This window comes from Kogia breviceps, chromosome 17 (assembly GCF_026419965.1).
Source record: "Kogia breviceps isolate mKogBre1 chromosome 17, mKogBre1 haplotype 1, whole genome shotgun sequence".
NCBI lineage: Eukaryota > Metazoa > Chordata > Mammalia > Artiodactyla > Physeteridae > Kogia > Kogia breviceps.
The window spans coordinates 15,413,381-15,434,937 of NC_081326.1; the positions used below are offsets into that span (position 1 = coordinate 15,413,381).

At 37.5% G+C, this 21,557-nt stretch overlaps 1 protein-coding gene across 9 annotated transcripts in view; it reads right to left on the reverse strand.

Moving 5' to 3' along the window:
- The window catches only part of EYA1 (EYA transcriptional coactivator and phosphatase 1), a 328,133-nt gene that overhangs the window by 298,625 nt on the left and 7,951 nt on the right, over positions 1–21,557 (reverse strand). For 5 of the 9 annotated variants that reach the window (XM_059042828.2, XM_059042819.2, XM_059042817.2 and 2 more), the window contains exon 2: positions 17,905–18,012. In XM_059042828.2, coding sequence (XP_058898811.1) covers positions 17,905–17,937 — 33 coding nt within the window. In that variant the 5' untranslated portion in view covers positions 17,938–18,012. Of the gene's footprint in view, positions 1–17,904; positions 18,013–21,557 lie in introns of those variants that run through there. The other 4 variants (XM_067017284.1, XM_067017283.1, XM_059042822.2 and 1 more) reach the window with 2 other exon arrangements.

Here is a 21,557-nt window from a genome sequence, read left to right on the forward strand (position 1 = left end):
GTAGTGTTAATTATCCCGAAGTCAAAGTCACAGTAATTTCAAACAGAAAGAAATGATAAAGCTATGAACAGTACTGAGAAAAATAAAGTTATCATGAAGTCAATTAGCATAACCTCAAAGAAAGAATCAGCTACCTTTTACCTAGAGTTCCTCATTATTATATGTAAACATAAGGTAATATTTATGTAATGATACACATTCACATTACAGTGATTTTAGGTAAAGAAATAGTATTACTTTTTAAAGATAAAATATGACTAAGCCCCATCGAGAGATTTGTTCAGAACACAGAGAAAAATACCAAATAGTCATCTCCAAAAGGAAAATATTTATATGCATTTATTAACCATGAGTATGAAGGATTTTCATATTTCAATTACTTAAATTCCTGATCAACATATACAATCGCTGATTCCTAATGGAAAATATGTGGGATAATGCATATAAAGCTAACTATTATTGAAACTAACCATTTCCAAATGTCTTTTAAATATTAATTCCTCATCAGTTAAAAAAAAGTGAGCAACATGTATCTATACATTATATTCAAACAGTGCTTTACTAATATATTACATATAAAACCCACACAAAATAAATATATGTTTTTTAAAAGGATGAAATTAAAAATTAGACATTCTATTTTCTTCCCATGACTCAAGGGAGGGTAGACATTCTTCTATGTAGTCCACTGGTATAAGCAACTATTACCCCCTAATTTTCCTCCTACATTTTCATCTGCACACGTTTCTCCAATCTCTGCCATGTACTTACATAGAGTCTTAGTTCTTATTACCAAAGATACCTTAATTCCCCTTCCACCTAAATTCATCAACATTGCTGGCCCCAGTCAACCATTACTTAAACTTCTCAATTACCTTCTTTCCCAAAGGCTATTTCTCACAACTTATTAAAGAGCTGACATGTTTTTTTTTTACTCAGAATTTCAGTAGCCAAAAGAAAAACTTGAAGATGATATGGCAATACTATTTTCTCTCTGTAACACCCAAGAATAATGTGAATGTCACCTCCCTTAGAACACTCTGCTTTCAGGTAATTTTCTTATATTTATCATGTACTTTGGCTTTGCAAGGGCAGCCAATCAAATGGCAAACTGGTACAAAAAGATGCAACTTAGAGAAAAAAGGTTTGACAACTTCAGTAATGAAATTGTAGAGTTCCAATCACCCCGATTCAAAACTAGCAAACAAGCCTGAGAACAAATCAGAATCAATAAAATTACTATTTATTTTTCATTTAAATTGATTTAAGACATACTTCACCAGTTTAAGAATGACTAAGTGCCAGCAACAGGATCTGCATCCTTGTGGCCACTTCAGTACCTAAATTACTCTGTAATTCTCCCAAGCTGTAAAATAAAGCCTAAATCCATAAAGTCAGTTGGCATCTACTAATATCCAGAACTCTTAAATTACAAATATTATCTAATCCTTTTTTCCTAAGTAACGCTATACATTAAGTACATTACTGCGTTACAGGGGATATGGAATGTATTGTGTAAAAAGAAGCATTTCCCATTTCTACCTTAACGTGCAGTTATTTGGCTACCAATCCCTACTTTCAATTCATTTTCTTTTTCACCGAGAAAAGGTATTTTTTCTTCTGCAACAATAAATATTTATGTATAGTATAACGAAGGAATCTCTTCAAAATTACTTTGATCTACCCCTCTGACCTGGTCATCAAAAAACATTTGTTACACCTGGATACTCCTATGCTTCAGCTCATGTTACAGTTTGCTTTAAAGAATTAATGGCCTTAAAATCTATTAATGTTTTGAAAATTTGACAACTATGAAATATCTACTCAGTGTTTCTAGTAAGCCCATTTAGTTGAGTAGACTATTTTAAATTACAACCTCCTGTTTGTTTAATAAAATTAAGATTGTAATATAGAAATATTTTAGATGGCAATAAATCAAAGCAGTTAACTTTCTCTTTTTTTTAATACTAAGAAAATAATGCAGGTATAGGTGATGAAAATGCAGCTATTTGACTAAAATATATCCCCTGTAAGGTTTTTTAAGGGTATAATAATTTTGATTTCTGCCAGCAATCTAAGCTTAGTAAATAAGCTTCTGCTACATATACCTTGGAACTTTATTCTCAGTCTGGTTGCCTTCCTGATTACTAAGTCTTTCTAAATTAGAGCAAGCAATTTCTCTTTGTTTTACCTAATATTTGAAAATGGCAAAAAAATCCCCTGGGTCACTGAAAATTATCCTTTCATTCCAGCCGCCTGTTTCAAGTCAGTCAAAACATTCCAGACTTCAAAAGGAGGCTCTGCCTTCTTAGGCCATTTTGGTGTCCCTCTATGGTTGGCCTAGGAGGGATCGGTTATTTGGATAAATTAATTTCTGGAGCCTGCTGGCCTTCTAGAAGACCTCAATGTCTGACTGCAAATTAGTTCTACTGAACATGAAGAAATCCCTGGACAGGCTAGAAGAAATAAATGGTGATAAAATCTAATACTACAATGTTTGTAATGTGATTTTATTCTGCTATGTAGCTTGTAAGCACAGTTAATGTTGAATTAAATATTTTAAATTTTTTCAAAAAGGGCCGTGAAAGCAGAAAATCAGATCAGGATCCAAGTCGCAGCAAAAAAAAAAAAAAAAAAAAAAAAAAGGCCAAAAGCCAACTTTAAAATAAAACTTCCAGCAGGAATCTTTTATGAGAACAAACAAAAATGTCCCCGTTTTCCACAAAATCCACTATATTTTTACATTACAGATACAAAACCCCTAGTCGGCCACCCCTCCTCTGAGACAGGAAGTCATGCAGTTGAACGGTGCTTTAGCGGGCCCGTGAATAAACTGTGAAGCAGCCCCTGAGTACCGACTTGTACAAGTGCCTTTGGAGAGCTTATCCTGAAGGAAGAGAAGTCCCTGAGCCAAAACTAACAAACAGGGCCCCTCAAGCGGAACAATGGCCCAGAAAACTCAGCAAAAAAGAAAATAAACCTCGTTGGCAGTTTGTTTTTGACTGTTAAGAGCTTAGCTACAACTCTATCAAGATTTTTAAGAAGGTAAGAAATTTCACACATAAGGCCTTCTCACAGCTGCTTGAGAGTTTATAGTGCAAATGTATCATCTTGTCTTGCCATGTCTAATCCACTTTAGGAGATACTTGTATCTTTTCTTTCCAAAGTAAACAGAACCACACCTCAGAGAAAGAGAAGAAGAAAAGCTTCCTTTCCTCACCTCCACACCCTCAGGCCAGAGTTCAGCTTGAGTAAGCTGAATCTAGTTCCTAGTTAATTTGTGCTAATTCTATCAAAGAGGTAATGAAGATTAGAAATAAAGACTGAAGCTGGGGACATTTTTTTTTTTTTTTTAGATCCCAAACTATATACACATAAGATAAATGAACCCCAAGTATGGTATTTAAAAGGGTTTTTAAGAAATACACTAAAAAATGCACATCATTCTAAAATGTACATAAGGAATTACAGTTAGCTGTATGTGTAGTTAGTTACAAATATATCCTGGCTCCCAAAGTTCCATTAATCTCAACATTTAACTACATTTGCAAAAGTTTTTAAAAAATATTTATCATGAGACTGGACATATTAGATTAATTATTCCCCTAACCTTACACTTGGGTCCCCTCTTTTAAAAAAAAATTTTTTTTGAACTCAAATTAAGTCAGCATTACTTGGAGTTGAAGCAAAGAAAAAAAAGTATATATAGTATAATTAATAATAGATGGAAACAGTATCAACAATGAGGAAAAAAATCTATAAAAATGGCTGAATATGATGCCTTCAGTCATATCCCAAATCTGTGCTCAATATCACACACATTTCAGTAAAATGGAATTAAGGCTAACAAGATGATCATATTTGTGAATTTTATTCTAATTTAACTGAAAATAGTCATGGACTACTTTTTTTTTAGATTTGGAACTACATATGGAAAGCGATTCATGTATATATAAAGAAACAAGTTCAAAGACTGTTCAAAGCAAAACGAAGATTCGTCTGTACATTCCCTGCAGAAATTTATAAAAGTAGAATGCGTGAAAAAGCAGGCATTTATTAACTGGATAAGTCATTGTAGAATTCCTTTACTTCTGTAAAACTTTAGATGGGGGGAAATACGGTCTCAACATAGTTTTTTAAACCATCAAAATCTAAGCTTTGTGTTTTCTAAACATTTCACAATAAAGCCCTGTTACACTTTTCTTTCAAGGCTGCACATATTTTCAAAGGTTTTCATTACTTATTCAACAAGTTATTAGTTAGATTTTGCTTTTTAAGGTCAGATTTGTAACTACTGATCTGAACTTCTGTTAAAAAAGAAAGGAAAAAGAAAAGGAACAAGTTTATTACTCTGAGTTAAATTATAACCATCTAAAGCTTATACTACTTAATCATGGGTCAATACATAATTTTGTTAGATACTATTAAAAAAATAAAGGAATAATTCCTATAGTTTGGAACTCACAGAGGGCTTGAAAAATGGCAAGAAAGAACAGAAGTATTTCTAATCTGTAAGGGCTTTGTGTGAACCTTTCTGGAAGAATATAGCACATTTTCTTCAAAATTATATGTTAACCCCAAAGGAACACAGAGAGCATTATGCATTTTGCCTACTTGAATATGGAAAAACAACCTTGATCATTATAGTCCTACTTCCTCTCTTTCATTAAGCACTAGGTAATAAATCATGGATTCACTAAATCTCAGTGGTGAAAGGGATTTTAGAGGTAATCCAGTTCTACCTTGTTCCCATGCACGAGTCTTCCACAGATTATCACCAAGTAGTAATGAGCTAAGGCTCTATGTGTAACATGCTTAGAATAGCAGTGCTACATAGTAAGTGCTTAATAAATGTTATTTATTCTCTTTAGTAATAGTCAGGCACTGCATATCTCCAAGGACCTAAAGCTGATGCCTCCCAAGAAAATCAGCCCATTTCATCTTTTCCTGTAACTTGTAGTGTTTAAGGACTATCATTGGTTCAATGACTCAAAAATTACAATGTATGGAGAATTTAGCTACCAATGCAAACAACTTTTTTGGCAACAACCGAAAAGGACTCAGAACAAAATCTCAATTTAATACGTAATATTTTATAATATAAATGCGGAATACATTTACAATTTTACAACTTTTCACTGAACTATAGGATTATAAACTTTATTTTTTCCAAATGCCCTTCATATTATACTATCTTTTCTCATTTTTAAAGGTAGGTGAGAACATTGTAAGACTTTCAAGCCTGGTCTTCCAAAGTTATACCAAAATCTATTCAACTCTTATTGGCAGTAGAGGCAAAAGCCACTATTTTCAGTTAAAATTGCAGCAGATCACCTTTGTCCCAATAAGTTAAGACAGCCTTCGAAGGCCTCTAATGCTCTAGGTAATGAAGAAGTTCACCATAGACTCATGGCCACGTATGAATTAGCCCAGTACTCTCCTTGCTGCCATTGCAGATGGCTCTGTGAATTACAGTCCCCATTCAATATCACAAATAGATCACACGTTCATTTGAAAACTTTTGGCAGCTCTATTGTTTTAAGATGGCAGCCTGACTCACAGTTTGAATTTAAAATACATAAATAAAGGGTGTGTCAATTTTGATTGAAATCAGTCACTGTATTTAAAAAACTACCCTAGGGCAAACAGAAAGATAACCATTTTTAAAAAGACAAAATGAAATGCTAATTGATTAAATTAAAATATAGATCTGGGGCTTCCCTGGTGGCGCAGTGGTTGAGAACCCGCCTGCCGATGCAGGGGACACGGGTTCATGCCCCGGTCCAGGAAGATCCCACATGCCGTGGAGCAGCTGGGCCCATGAGCCATGGCCGCTGAGCCTGCGCGTCCGGAGCCTGCGCTCCCCAACGGGAGGACCACAACAGTGAGAAGCCCGCGTATCGCAAAAAAAAATAAAAATAAAATAAAATAAAATAAAATATAGATCTGATTTTTAGTCCATAGTAAATGATGAGTCTATTTTTTTCCAAAATAGTTTGGCATCTTAGCAAACAACCAATTCCAGTGTCTAATGTGAACTTTAATAAAAGTCAACTCCATGGATGAAACTATTTTAAGTTGCCTGGGTTCCATTTTGCCACCAACAGTTTACTATTTTGAGAATACAAGTGGTTAAATGCAGGCATAACTAACCAATTATGAACATTTTTCAGGGCATATAATTTCACACACCTGAAAACAAAATATTTTTGAAGTTTTTAAAGTTAACCCTCCCAGACTACCAGATAAGGTCAGGTAAATGTACGTTTTTTAAATGTTTCAGAGAATCTTTGATGGACAAGTCACTTTGATGGAAAAATCACTAACGTAAGCACCAAGGTTAAAAAAAGTAAAATGTATTTGATCATAATTTCCTATGCCAAGAAAATCTATTTCTTTTATTTAAACTGAAATTAGAAATGCAATTTTAAATAACATATAACTTTAATCATAGACAATCTAGCATTTATCTTTTCTTTCCTTGTAAAACATGACTGATATTAAGGTTAATATGTGGTTACCCAAAGCATAAAATTTTATTCTTGAGAAACATTCGAGATGGCTCTCCTTTGAAAGAAATACAGCAGCCTCATTAAAGAAATAAATAAGCATATATTATATACCTTGCCAAATGATGTTTGATATAATGAAACATTTGAGAATTTCTAGACATCAAAATAAATTTCAATACATTTTAAGATTCCTAAAAGGAATTTTAGTTTATACAGTATTTAAGTAAAAACAAGAACTAGTGAATGAACAGCCATCCATTTCAATATCTGCACAGCCCATTAGCAATTATCTCTTGTGTCCCCTTATATTATACACACCATATTTCAAAATGAAAAAAATAATGAAATCAAATCAGTAATTTTAAAAAAACTTCTCATTTTTCCTTTCTCTTATGAAAAGAAGGGAGAATTGTTGAAAAGGACACAGGATTATTTTTTTTAAACACTTCCTGGAAGAAGACAGATGAATTTATTGTTTTCTGATAAACACATAACATGTGTACATATGTTGCTTAATAAAGGCACGCCTGTTCTCCTTTTGGTCCTCACAACAATTCTGAGATACACAGGACTGAAATATCCCATTTAAGAGACGAAGACCCTGGCTAGAAATGATCAGAGAGATTTGCACACACTCCAGCTAGGACTTCAGCCCCAGCCTCCAGCTGCCTGCCAAGCCCATGCTTCCTCCTGTACCTCACAGGTATCCACTGACTTGAACTGAGAAGAACATAAGCTCAGTTATTGCCTTATTGATGTGAGATGGGATTATACGTTCATAGCATTGCAAGAATCAAACATTTTAAATATAAGACACTGTTAGTCTGATTTATGTTAAGTTTAAATTTGGGAGAACTCACAAAGACATTTCAAGAATTCCTTTGAAATATAAACATTAATTGAACTAGGTTAACTTTGGAAAGATTTCTTCAATGAATAAGGTTTATTTGCAAAAAGCACATGAAATTTTTGGTATGTGACTATCAGATTATTTTGCCCACCTACTTTCCTATATTCACATACAGTTAAAATGAAGCTATATTGTTATGTTCTTTTATAATCCTATTTTCATAAAAGAACATGTGTAAGAATTTACTTCATTCTCTGCTTAAATTATCAGAAATTTTCCATTAATGGAGGTCCAACTAATGAGGTTTCATAGCAGTGATGTTCGCTTTCAGTGGACCTCTACTTTCATGAAACCTAATAGAGGAGGAAAACCTCTGAGCCTGATTCTGGTATGTTTCCAAAGATTCTTGGTTCCCTGGAGCCACGTGTAGCAAAGTGGCCAAACTAGCATATGTGAATATTTCTCTCCTTTTACATGGCAATTATATTCATTCATTCATTCAACCAAAGATTTTTTGCATCTACAATGTGCAAAATAGAGAGGGCTGAATGTCAGAGGGAGGGTGATTATTCCTCTCTCATATTCTCTGCCCTCAGAAAACTCACAGTCTAGAAGGCAAGCAGATTTGTAAATAAGTGTGGACAATTTAAGATAGAATAAAATATATGCTAGTTAGCAGTTCAAAGCATTTATTGTGTGAAGAAGAAAAACTTCTGTTTGGGGGAACAGATAAAGATAAATAATAAATCGACATCTGGATGTCCCCAGGTTGCAAATGAAATGCAATAGGAAAAATAAGAGTTTTATTAATTATATGTATATAATGTTTATATAACTACTGAGTAGAGATAATTTTAATGCAAAAATAGGTTGATGAGATCACTGTATTAGTTATCTACAGCTGTGTAACAAAATTACCCCAACACTTAGCATCTCAAAACATGTATTTATTATCTCACACAATTTCTGAGAGTCAGAAATCTGGAAGCAGTTTATCTAAGTGTTACTGGAGATCAGGACTCTCATGAGGATGTACCTTAGCTGTCTGCTGGGGCTGCTTCATCTGAAGGCTGGACTGAGGCTGGAGGATTCACCTCCAAGAAGACTCCCTCACATGGAGAGAGGAAGAAGAAGGCTTCAGAGCCTGGCACACGGGCCTCTCCACAGGCTGCTTGAATGTCATCACAACATGGCAGCTGGCTTCCCCCCAGAGTGAGTGATCCAAGAAAGAGCAAGGAGGAAGCCACAGTGGCTTTCATGACCTAGTACCCACAGTGGCACATCACTTCTGCTCTCGTTTCTACTTATTAGAAGTGAGTGACTAAGTCCGGACCATACCCAAGGGGAGGGATTCAACTCAAGGAGTGCATCTCCAAGAGACTCCATGTCTTCAAGGGAGGGGTACTGTAAACATATTTTTAGATCACTGCAAACACATTCAGGAAGGTGATACAAAATGTAGGGTTGCTTCTGTATGTATTCCAAGCACCTTTTAAAATTAATCATAGAAACATAGTTGATATTACATATAAACAAAATTATATATGTACAGAAGACATGTGGACATCAAAGAACCCTTGTCACAACATCAGTGCCAATATAAAAATATCCCATGGGCTCTACAAATAAAAATATTCATTGACTGAGGGATGAAGGAGATTGCAAAAGAAATGATCAGGAGACCTTAGAAATGTGAAGATGCGTCATATGAGGGTTCAAATGCAATCCTGGAACTGTGGTATCAGATCATCAAACTGAGCACTTGTTGAGTTTGCAAAGTTGCTCCATGTCCTGATGGGCCCTCCTGCCCGTCTCTTGGCAACAAGCACATGTTTATTTTGTGAGGCATAAACTTTATTAACTTTGATTATCCAGTACCATAGGAACATGAATGGATTCACACTTCGGTAGAACTAGAAGAGAACTTCTCCTCAGTTCTTCATTTTATAAATGAAGAAAAATGAGGCTCAAAGGGCAGAAATAAGTCAAATCCAGGATGATGGAGCAAGCCTGATAGAAATAAAATGAGAGGGCTTCCCTGGTGGCGCAGTGGTTGAGAGTCTGCCTGCCGATGCAGGGGACGCGGGTTCGTGCCCCGGTCCGGGAAGATCCCACATGCCGCGGAGCGGCTGGGCCCGTGAGCCGTGGCCGCTGAGCCTGCGCGTCCGGAGCCTGTGCTCCGCAACGGGAGAGGCCACAACAGTGAGAGGCCCGCGTACCGCAAAAAAAAAAAAAAAAAAAAGAAATAAAATGAGAAACCTTGACGGAGGTGGGAGTGCAATGGTAGACTGACCTGCAAGTGCTAATAAGAACAAAGTTGGGAATCCTCCATTTACCTGCAGGCCTTAACATCGCCCTGGGGCTCTGTTCTGTACCGTCAATACTTTCACACCACAGCACATGCCACAGAGATCTTCTAGCCTGTAAAGCCCCAAATATCTACTATCTGATCCTTTAGAGAAAAAGTGTATTGTATTTTCACTACAGTGAAATGGCTTTCTCAGAGAAAGTCAAATATTATATGATATCACTTATATGTGGGATCTAAAAAATAGTACAAATGAACTCATTTACGAAACAGAAACAGACTCACAGACTTAGAAAACAAACTTATGGTCACCAAAGGGGAGGCAGGGAGGGATAAAGTGGGAGTAGGGAATTAACAGATGCACACTACTATATATAAAGTAAACAACAAGGATTTACTGTATAACACAGGGCACTATGTTCAATATCCTGTTATAAACTATAATGGAATAGACTTGAAAGAAAAAAATAGATATATACATAAAATGTATAACTGAATCACTTTTGCTGTATACCTGAAACTAACACAATATTGTAAATCAACTAGAATTCAATTTCTTAAAAAAGAAATAGATTTCTTATTCTAGCTCACACTTTTGGTAACTTTTCAACATCACAGCTCTAGACCAGAAAGTGGTTTTCTTTTTCTTTTGAAGTATTTGAGCTGCCCTTCCTACTTCAAAAAAAACCAAAAAAACAAAAAACAAAACCAGAGATCCCAAAGTCTGTGCCTTTTCCTCAGAAAGAGAGATGCAAGTGCCATCATTGCTAACTGCTCTGCTCATACATCCGGTTCCAAGCACCATGGTCACTGAGCTCTCAGCCCCCTGCATGTTTAAGAGTGCAGGTCAGAGGAAGGTCAGAGGCAGTGAGTCTAAATGGTTAGAGCCCCTTTCTCCTTTTTTTTTTCCCAGCATCAGCCACAAGCAATTTTCATCCTTGTCACAATCTATTTGTTTGATGCATAGGGACCAAGTGAGCTATCCCAGGACACAAGATGCCCGTCACCTCAGATAAACAAACGTTTACAGAGTGCACGTAAAGGGCTTGACATTGTGTTTGGCCTAGAAATATAAACAAGTCACCGTCCTGGCTCTGGAGCAATTTTCCTGTCTAGGTTTTATTCTTCACCTAAAATACCCAACTGGTAATACAGCCTGGTACCCAATTTGAACTTTAACAGCCAGTCTCTTCTAAACTCTCAGACCGCATTCCAACCTGGCCTCTTTTAATGGGCCCAAACCAGCCTTGCCCACATGCAAAGGGAAGTACTGCCTTATTCCTTCCAGCATGGTCTGACATCCCAAGACATCATCTCACCTTAACCCTGTGAATGTGGGTCCATTACTATTCAGTTAAGAAATAGTATCTCATCCCCCTGGTCAAATCCATTTTAATTAAATAACAATGAGCATTTTTAAAGCACTTACTATTTGTGTGCCTGGCATGGTGGAGATAATATTAGTAACATCAACAAATGCTAAGAGCATTTCCTGTATGTCAGGCACCATTCTAAGTACTCTCACACGTATAACCTCATTCAATCTTCTCAGTCACCCTGTGACCTTAGTCCTTACCACCATCCCCGTCTACAGACAAGGAAAATGGCCCCAGGGAGGCACACAGACGTGCCTGACATCACACAGCCAGTGAGCATCACAGCTCAAATCTGAACCCAGGGAGTCAGGCTCCAAAAACTGTGTTCTTTTTTTTTTTTGCTGTATGTGGGCCTCTCACTGTTGTGTGTGGCCTCTCCCGTTGCGGAGCACAGGCTCCAAAAGCGCAGGCTCAGCAGCCACGGCTCACGGGCCCAGCCGCTCCGCGGCACGTGGGATCTTCCCGGACCGGGGCACGAACCCGCGTCCCCTGCATGGGCAGGCGGACTCTCCACCACTGCGCCACCAGGGAAGCCCCCAAAACTGTGTTCTTATTCACTAGCTGTCTTTCATATGTTATTTCTAATCCTATAAGAAGGTACTCTTATCCCTTCTTTACAAATGAGGAGGGACTGAGGCTGAGAGAGGTTTAAAAACTTGCCCAAGTGCAGGGCAAAGACTGAAGCAGATATGTCTGACACAAAGTGTCCTGCCCTTTCCAAAAAGATGCCCCACAGGGCTTGATACTAGTGGCCGTATATATTGCTTTGTAGTGTACAAAGTGCTTTGGCATATGATATCGTATTTCTTCGTCACAAAGACCCAGCAATATAGATCTTATTATCTGTAATTATAAAAACAAAATTGAGGCTTAGAAGTTAAAATAACTTTCCCAAGGTGCCTTAGTCAGTAAGTTGTGGCTCAGAACTCGCTATTCTGATTCCAAGTCAAGGTTTTCTTCACTATGCCCAACTGCCTTCCGTTTTCAGGTTAGCATCTATTTGCTGTGCATCCATCATAGCCAGTTTAGCTGCAGTTCTAGGCTTTACTGCCTGGGGCTGAAAATGCAAAGCACTGCTTCTGTCAGATCAAGTGAGAGAAGAGAAACTAGCTTATTAGGGATCCAACTTATAACTGACAGTTGTCACAAAGAACTTAGGTCATCAGGAAAGAATTATATATATATATATAAAACAGAAACTGTTTTATATAACAGTTTATATATAACAGTATATATATAACAGATCTATAGATCTGTTACTATATATATATATATATATTCACCAGTAGATATTTCCATCAAAATGATTAGCATGTAGGTAATGGTACATCAAAGGCTAAATCTGTAAGATGATGAGATAGGACTAAAACTGTGGTTTCAAACCAGTGCCTCCCTGAGTACAGACTGGGGGTTTCTTGAAGGTTCATGGTGGGCACCTACTGGGTGGTCTGCTCAGTTCCTTTTCTGAGCATCAGCCGCAGAATCATGACTCATGCAGCACCAAGCAGAGTCTTTCTTTCCGCATGGTGGATGGTTCAGTAACATGTAAACCATGGTCAGCTACTCAAAGGGAGTACAAAAGCCAGTCTACAAAGAAAAAGAGGACTGAAAAACATATGCAGAGAAAAATAGAAAGAAGATTGCTTGAATTTCCTTTCTTAAGACTTTCCTTTTGTTTACTTAAGCCAGCTCATGGCAAATTCCACTACTTGCCACCAAATAAACTAGAGTTATTCAAAGTGCTAAGGTGGAGGCAAGTGGGATAGGTAGGCAAACAGATAAGGTCTGAAGCCTCACATTCTTCTTGGGCTTTGTTATGGGTTGAATTGTATCCCCCCCCCCCCCCGCCGCCCCCGAAAAAGACAGGTTGAAGTCCTAATCCTTGGTATCTGTGAATGTGACCTTATTTGGAAAAAGGGTCTCTGCAGATGCTATCAAGTTAAGATGAGGTCATTAGGTTGGTCCTTAAACCAATACAACGAATGTCCTTACAAGAAGAGGAGGAGACACGGAGGTAAGGGGGAGAATGCCATGTGACAACATGGCAGAGATCAAAGCGCAGGAGCTGCAAGCCAAGGAATGCCAAGGATTGTTATAGAGGTCTGGAGGTTAAGAAGCACCAAGGAAGAATTCCTCAACAGCTTTCAGAGGAAGCCCTGCCAACACCTTGATTTTGGACTTCTAGCCTCTGGAACTGTGAGACAATACATTTCTGTTGTTTTAAGCCACCCAGTTTATTGTACTTTGTTACAGCAGCCTGATGGAACTAATACAGGCTTCCAGTAAGATGCACATGATTTTAAAAAGGAAACTGAAAACTACTGAATTCTATATTTTTTAATTTATCTGAAAATTTCACTTACATAAAATATCTCACTCATGAGAAAGCTGAATAAATGTAATCTTGACCTAATTTGTAATTTCCCAGTTAATTTGATTTATACAGATGTAATGTACATATATATATACTACTTTTAGAAATCTCTGCTTAATAGTGTTCTTCTCTCTGTTAATAAAATATATATTTAACTTTACCATTTTGGTTAAAAGTCACTTTGCCTTTTTAAAACGTCCAAATATAGAAATAAGGTACATACATATTTTAGTTCATGGTTCTCTTGCAAAACCCCGCATCTCAGCAAAAACTGCTGTTAGCATTTCAAATTTACCGTAATCTAAAGAAGATGCAGTTATGAGAATACAATGGAGCCCAAAGATATAATTATTCCAAAAAGCTCTAAAATGTCACCATCTGAAATTTTTGTAATAAAAGTAAATTAACAATCTCCCATTTATAATAAAGAGCTCCTTTAGAGTCTCAGGAGACCTGATTCCCTCGACAGCTAACAACATAAACAAACATATGTAGTGTTGGTGTTTATAATACCTGGCACTGGTATAATGGTTGCATTCAAAATTTTTTATTGTGGACTTAAAGGCGGCCAGATAACTTTTTATCCATGACCACACTTTTTTAGCGATATTTACAATAAAAGTGCATGAGAGGTGTATTGTACTTTTCAGTTATCAAAGAACTTTTAAATACATGACCCCACTTGACCTACAAAATTATAATTTTAAATAAGAGAAGGTAAATATTATCATCTCTGCTTTCTAGTTGAAGAGACTGATGCTTGGAAATCTACCCCAGATCATACAATTAGTAAAAATGAAAACCCAGTCTTCTGATTCCATATATAAAACATAGTTTTCATGATACCAGGATTCCATCTAAATCAGACACAAGGTTTAGGTAACTGCAGAGCTCACAGCTTCGAAAGAAAAGATAGTGATTTATTTTTTAATTCACTTGTTTAAAAAGAGTTAGTAAGTGCTTTTCTTATCTTGACATAATTTCCCTGTAGAAATCCTCATAAACTGAAGAAACTGAATGATGCAGCTATAGCCTGGCCCTTTGATGTCTGTGTTTCAGAGGTGTCTACCTTGGAGAGGCCAACCATGGACCTACAGAGAGAGAATGGGTCCGTGCTTATCCAAATGGGACTCCTCAAGAGGGGAGACTGGAGTGAATTATCACCAAAATGATGTAAAGCCCCACAAATGTCCTCCTCTCCTTTTTGTCCTCATGAGGCAAGTTGAAGAGTCAACAAAACCTACAAAATCTCATGAGCTACTTCTTTCTAGATGCAGAAAACACACAAGCAGAAAACTCCAGAATAAGAAAGGTGGAATTTCTGATTTAAATGTTTTGCCCAGGACTGTATCTCTTTAGGATCAAAATGAGAAGCTACTTCACCTCTGCCCTTGGTCTCTGGTCACATGAAAGATGTATTTCCAAAGTGCCACTATGGTCAGGAGGCTACATCCCAGGAATATTGTGGGTACAGTATACTCTTGTGTTTACTCTGAATATATTGACTTTTTTAAGCAAAACTTTGAAAGATGAATGTGGCAAGCAAGGGAAAGTGCAAGTCACGTTGGGAAGTACAAGAATTTCTGGTATCAAGTCTCCTTTTAATCCTTTAGTTTCCATCAACAACAACAAAAACAACAGACAACCCAAATGAAAAATGGGCAGAAGACCTAAATAGACATTTCTTCAAAGACGACATACAGATGGCCAATAGGCACATAAAAAGATGCTCAACATTGCTAATTATTAGAAAAATGTCAATCAAAACTACAATGCAGTACCACCTCACACTGGTCAGAAGGCCATCATTAAAAAATCTACAAACAATAAATGCTGGAGAGGGTGTGGAGAAAAGGGAACCCTCCTACATTGCTGGTGGGAGTATAAGTTGGTACACACACTATGGAAAACAGTATAGAGCTTCCTCAGAAAACTAAAAATACAGTTACCATATGATCCAGTGATCCCACTCCTGGGCATATATCTGGAAAAGACAAAAACTCTAATTCGAAAAGATACTTGCGCCCCAAAGTTCATAGCAGCACTATTTACAGTTGCCAAGACATGCAAGAGACCTAAGTGTCCATCGACAGAGGAATGGATAAAGACGATGTGGTACATATATACAATGGAATATTACTCAGCCATAAAAAAGGAATGAAATCTTGTCATTTGCAACAACATGGATGGACCTAGAGCTTATCACACTAAGTGAAGTCAGAAAGAGAAAGACAAATACCATATGATATCACTTATATGTGGAATTTAAAATATGACACAAATGAACCTATCTACGAAACAGAAACAGATTTACAGACATAGAGAACAGACTTGTGGTTGCCAAGGCGGAGGAGGTGGGGGAGGGATGGAGTGGGAGTTTGGGGATAACTACTACATATAGAATGTATAAACAACAAGGTCCTACTGTATAGCACAGAGAACTATATTCAATATCCTGGGATAAACCATAATGGAAAAGAATACAAAAGTAGTGCATATATGCGTATAACTGAGTCACTTTGCTGTACAGCAGAAATTAACAGAACATTGTAAATCAACTATACGTCAATTAAAAAAAAATTTTTTTTAAATCCTGCAGTTTCTTGAGTTACCTTATTGCTTTCAGCTAAGTTCTAGGCTCTCTTCCCCTCTTAAGCCTGTTTCCTCACCTTCCTAAGAAAAGGGGAAACCTGAGAGCCAAAGAAAGTGAGCCTGGAGGAGCCCACCTGGGGCCCAACACACAGGGACCTCTGAAAAGACTACTTGCCCTTCGTGGTTGAGTAGGCAGGGGCCAAAATGCCCGGAAACGGCTTCTCCAATGCCACACACTGTTTGCCCTTGAGAAACATCACTGCCTAGTTTTCTACTTCTGAGGCAGCCACGTGTCTTTCAAGAATAAAACTGCTTCACTCTTCACGTATCAAAACACCTCCAACTGATATGGAATGAGATGGCCCAATAAACACCATTTTGCTAGGGCAAGTACAGAAATTTTAATCATTATATTCCTTGCCTGTTTTTTTTAATTTGTCTCAAATCTTAGTTAATTTCTTAAGTTTTAAATGAGAGCGGGCAGAATATTAAAACCTCAAAAGAAATATTATCGGCAGCATTTATTGGCAGAGATTGTTCAATCTGTTAGTGATTCGCCAATACCACAACTTGCATGAATTTAGGGGAGCAAAGTTACATACAAGGGGCAGAAAACAGTCAGTTATTCGTGCATTTAGTTTTCACTTATTTTATAGGCGCTCCAGAACTATTCTTCACATAATAAGGACATCGAATATCACAGGCCCATAACATAAGTTTAAAAGGCCAAACAAACAACTTAAACGTGTTAAGGGTGCTTTCCCTGTTTAGGGTGAAAGCTAACACCATACAGAATGATCTCGAAATGCTCTATGTGAATGACCTCACAAGATGATTTAGGAGAGCCATAAAATACAGTAATTGCATAAGGTATGACTGCAGAAGCACCTTGATAGCACGTGACCCTTTGTTATTAACATCCTAATCCATTAGCAGTTACTGCTTATTACATAACCACCAGAAGCTCTTGTAAAACACACATTTACAGGAACCACTATGTCATTACTAAAGATCACACTTTGGGTTTGTAATAATTCTATGGTGAACAAAGCTGAGCTACAAAACCACAGGTCTAAAAGCATCATAACTGATGAGAGACCTTTAAAGGCGAAGTCACATAGTGCCACCCCAAATATTGCTATGGGAAATTTCCAAGGAAACAACTCTAACTTACTGAAATAGGCTTTTTTAAAATTAAAATCCGTTGACTTTTTAAAGTTCGAAACAAAGGTTATTTATAAGATGAACTCTTACTGGGAATATGTGTTTATGAGCCAAAGGAAACTTTTTTTCTTCCCGATACAAACTCGAGGAACATTTCTGAACCCTTTCTCTTGTGCTCACAAGATACACAAACAAAATAAAACCTCAGGTTCTCCTTAATTTAAAGCCCACTCGAGAGTTTATCAAACTGTGAATCTACCACACCAACCACACATTTTATTTTATTGTGCTTTTTTATCACACATTTTAAAGATACATGCACACACACACACACACACACACACACATATACATCAAAACAAATACATACAAAACAATCCAAACTTAGACATTAATTTCAAGTTTCACGAGACAAATATGTTTTCCCTGAGGCAAAGGAAAATGTAAGTCTAAAAATTTTGTTAAGCATATTGGTATAATTAAGTAATACTAAAAGGTTGGCTTTTTCCTCTAGACCTCTACTTTTGATAACTGATACCTTTAAAAAAAGATATAAATTAGGTTAGGCTGATGAAATAATGTACTACTTAATTCATAACTTTAAAAATCATTAAAAATTGGTACAGAGCTTTTGAGGAATTTCCAGACACTCAAGTTACAACAAAAATAGTAATTACGATTTTAAGAGTAATAACTCTTGCCTTAGGACTGACATTCTGTTTACTTACAGACTGTCCATTTATCCCCTGGGGGTCTTCCATTGAAGATTTCTTCTTCCGAATTATATATGGGCTATTAGCTACACACTTCTTCAAAGGGTTCCAACACCCCAGCACCTGTGATGAACAGAGCATCAAGCCGCCATATTAATTGTGTGGCATGAAATTAAGAGCTGATCTTTATGTCTGTAGCTTTCTATTTACTAGCATGTATACACAAGTCAAGAATGCTTACCTTCACTGATTGAATCTTTAAAATAAATATTATGGGCTCACTGTTTATCACAATTTACATGAGCCAAATGTGGCCAAATTATAGCTCAGTGAGTCTGCTGTCAGCAGCTGCAGCCCAAGGAAAAAAAAAGAATGAAGAGGGCAGATAGAGAGCTTTCTACACGCATTATTTTTGAGACAACAGTCCAAGAGCCCCCCCCCTTTTTTTTCTTTTTGAATTCGGTTTCTCCATGCTATCATCTATCAACGTCAGCTGTACCACAATGCCAAGAGGAAATACTAACAAAGAAATATGATTGTAGTCTGAGCAAGGATGAAAGAGAAAAATCTAGAGTTGAGTGTTTTACCCTCAGGGCAAGGATATTATTATACCATTTCTTAGCAAGTTTACTTTAGGTCACAGTTTCACAGTTGATCAATTCTGAACCTTCAGAGACTCAACACCTTCCAGAAGAGTGGGGTTTGGGCATGCTTCAAGACATGGACGATAAATGTAGTATTTTGAAATATAGTCTATGTTTAGCTATCTACAAATAATAATAACAATATAGGCATCTAGCTGCCCATTCTCATTTCCTAACTCTCAGAATTAATTTTCACACTCATGCTCAAATGAGGAACCAAAAGAAACTCCCAGTTTTTCTTGCTTGGTCTTCGCAACTAAGAAATTAATCTACACACCGCGCGTCAACTTCAACATAGATAGACATGTAAATTTAATCCCCCCAAAATGGACACGATCTTAACATCACCCAAGGTAAAATTACAGAACAGAGAACATGTAAGTAGTGTAAACTTTAGTATCACTTCTCGTAAAGGTACTCAAACTTCTGCATGTCAGCATGGTAGGAAAAGCACCGCAGTGGAAGTCAGAATTCAGGTTCTGACTCCGCCACTAACTAGTTGAATGACCTTGGGCAAATAATTTTGGCTCCCTGAGCCTAAGTTTTGTTATCTGTGAAATGGGAGATTTCAACTGGATGATTGTCAGGTAAAATATTCCAAGCATGGCTCATTTGGGATGTAATTTTGAAATGCCAGAGTAATTCTCATTTATGACTTTTTGCTCACAAATTATCAATGCTGGAAGACATATGCCTTACCCACCATGAACACCAAAGTGATGCTTCTTGGACAACATAAAACTCATAACTAACTAACTGCTAAAATTTGGAGAATCCCTGTTAAAGCAGAGTGTTTCTGTAGTTTTAACAAAAAACAATGTCATAATTTCAGGTTACAAGGAAATAAAAATCATATGGATGTATTTAAGTTCTGCTAACCCAAGGAAGCACAATATACCACTCTATTTTGAAGTGCACAAAATTTCAGAACCAAAGCTTAAAATCCACCGGCATTGCTTTTAGAGAATTTCTTGCATAATTAGGGAAGAGATATTACAGAAACTAGATTTTTTTCATTGCTTCCGTTACTCTCTGGAGGCACGTTAACTTTTCCAGGCGACAGAGTAGCATTTTAAAATAATGATAATAATTCTGCCTTACATTGGGAAAACACTTTACAGTTTACAAAGTGCCTTCACATAAGTCGCCCACAGTGCACCTATATGTGCTGAGACAAAGTCCAGTCTCATTCCTCACAGAAGGGGGCAGGCCCAGGACAAAGCCCCCTCTGATTTCCCCTAAATTCCCATCCTCTCCATACCTGTCCTGAGAACATGTTTCAATCAAAGTCTGTATATTTGATATTCCAGGATTATTTCCCATGTGTTTCTTTTCCATATTTCCATATTGAACTTACTGAACAGTTTAAGGTATTAAGAATGGTCAAGTTACATGAGCATGAAAGGTATTTCATTCGTAATTTTATTTCTTCTGAAGATGAAACTATTCTGTACTAAATACTATGTTTGTTATTGTTTCCTGGCCTAAAAGGAAAAGACTGAGATTATTGAGAAGCCAAAACAGTCAGCATTCATCTAGTTCAGGTAGATGTCTCCACTAAGAAAGACTACCACTCAAAAATCACAAAATCACAGAGAGCCATGGACTTTATTTACAAATCCCTCCGCTTGCTAAATCAGCATAGTTGTTTCCAGATTTCTACATGTCAATCCAAACCATGAAATATATGCCATGACTGGGTCTACTGATATTTAGGAGCCTGGCTCTGGTAAACCCTTAATTCCCTTGTTGGACTTGATCTTTCATGGTTTATAAATAAGCCTGCCCCCATTATAGCTCTTATCTAATTATTTCTCTACCTGTCCCCCCACTAGATTGTAGCCCCATGAGGGCTAGGACCATGCCTTACTCTCTTGTTCTGGTCACATATGGCATTCATTAAATATTCTGAATGAGTGAATGAGTATTATTGATACATGACAATTTTTGAATACATGTAAACTCTGAGCTAGAATTCGATGGGCAGTTAAATGGTGGTGCTATCATTCAGGCAACTTAAAAATGATTCATCGAATTTTAGGTCGTCAATATTTGTTCAAATACCCTAAGAAACAGGCTCAAGCAAAAACAGGTTAATTGGTTCATATCTATCTAACTACCTGCCTACCTACATTTTATACACACATAGGGAGTAGCTATCCATAAAACTATACAGACCTATAGAGTACTTAGAGGTGAACCTCAAAGGGACTTTGTTTAAACCAAGGAGTGGTTCCTAGAAAAAAAGGAGTAGAAGAATGTCCAAGGAGGCTGATCTAGGTATAGGATGGTGTTGCTGTGCGGAGCTGCACATTGAAGGAAGGATCGGTGGCATGAAATTTGTTTCAGATCTGTGGGGCAGTAAGTACAGGCAGGAGGTGTCTTGATATCAAAAGTACCCCCAGGGGCTTCCCTGGTGGCGCAGTGGTTGAGAGTCCGCCTGCCGATGCAGGGGACGCGGGTTCGTGCCCCGGTCCGGGAGGATCCCGCGTGCCGCTGAACCTGCGCGTCCGGAGCCTGTGCTCCGCAAAGGGAGAGGCCGCAACAGTGAGAGGCCCGCGTACCACAGAAAAACAAACAAAAGTACCCCCACATGTCTAGATGCCATAAACCTGGTGGCGGTTACCCACCCATCCCCAGCGCTCACCACGCCAAAGCAGGGAAGTGGGTGAATTACCCACTTGTGCATTTATCTCCAAAGACCAAACCCTCTATTTACTCACTCCTGAGTCAACTCCAGAAGTACGGGGGTGGGTTGCAGTTGTACACAATGGAAGGCCACCTTTCTATTAGCCACTCAAGTGAAAGTTCCCTAATAAAGAGAAAAGGGACTGAGACACATCCTGGGGCTCTGCCGCCCAAATTCAACACTCCAGAGTCAGTTCTCCACTCTGAGCATAGAGAAGAAGCCTGGAAGCCTCTTCCTGGAATGGGTTTCACGAACCACTTAAGGAGGAAGAAAAGATCAACGGCACAAAACAGTGAGAAAAAGCTGTACAGCTGGGCACATGTTTCATATTTGCT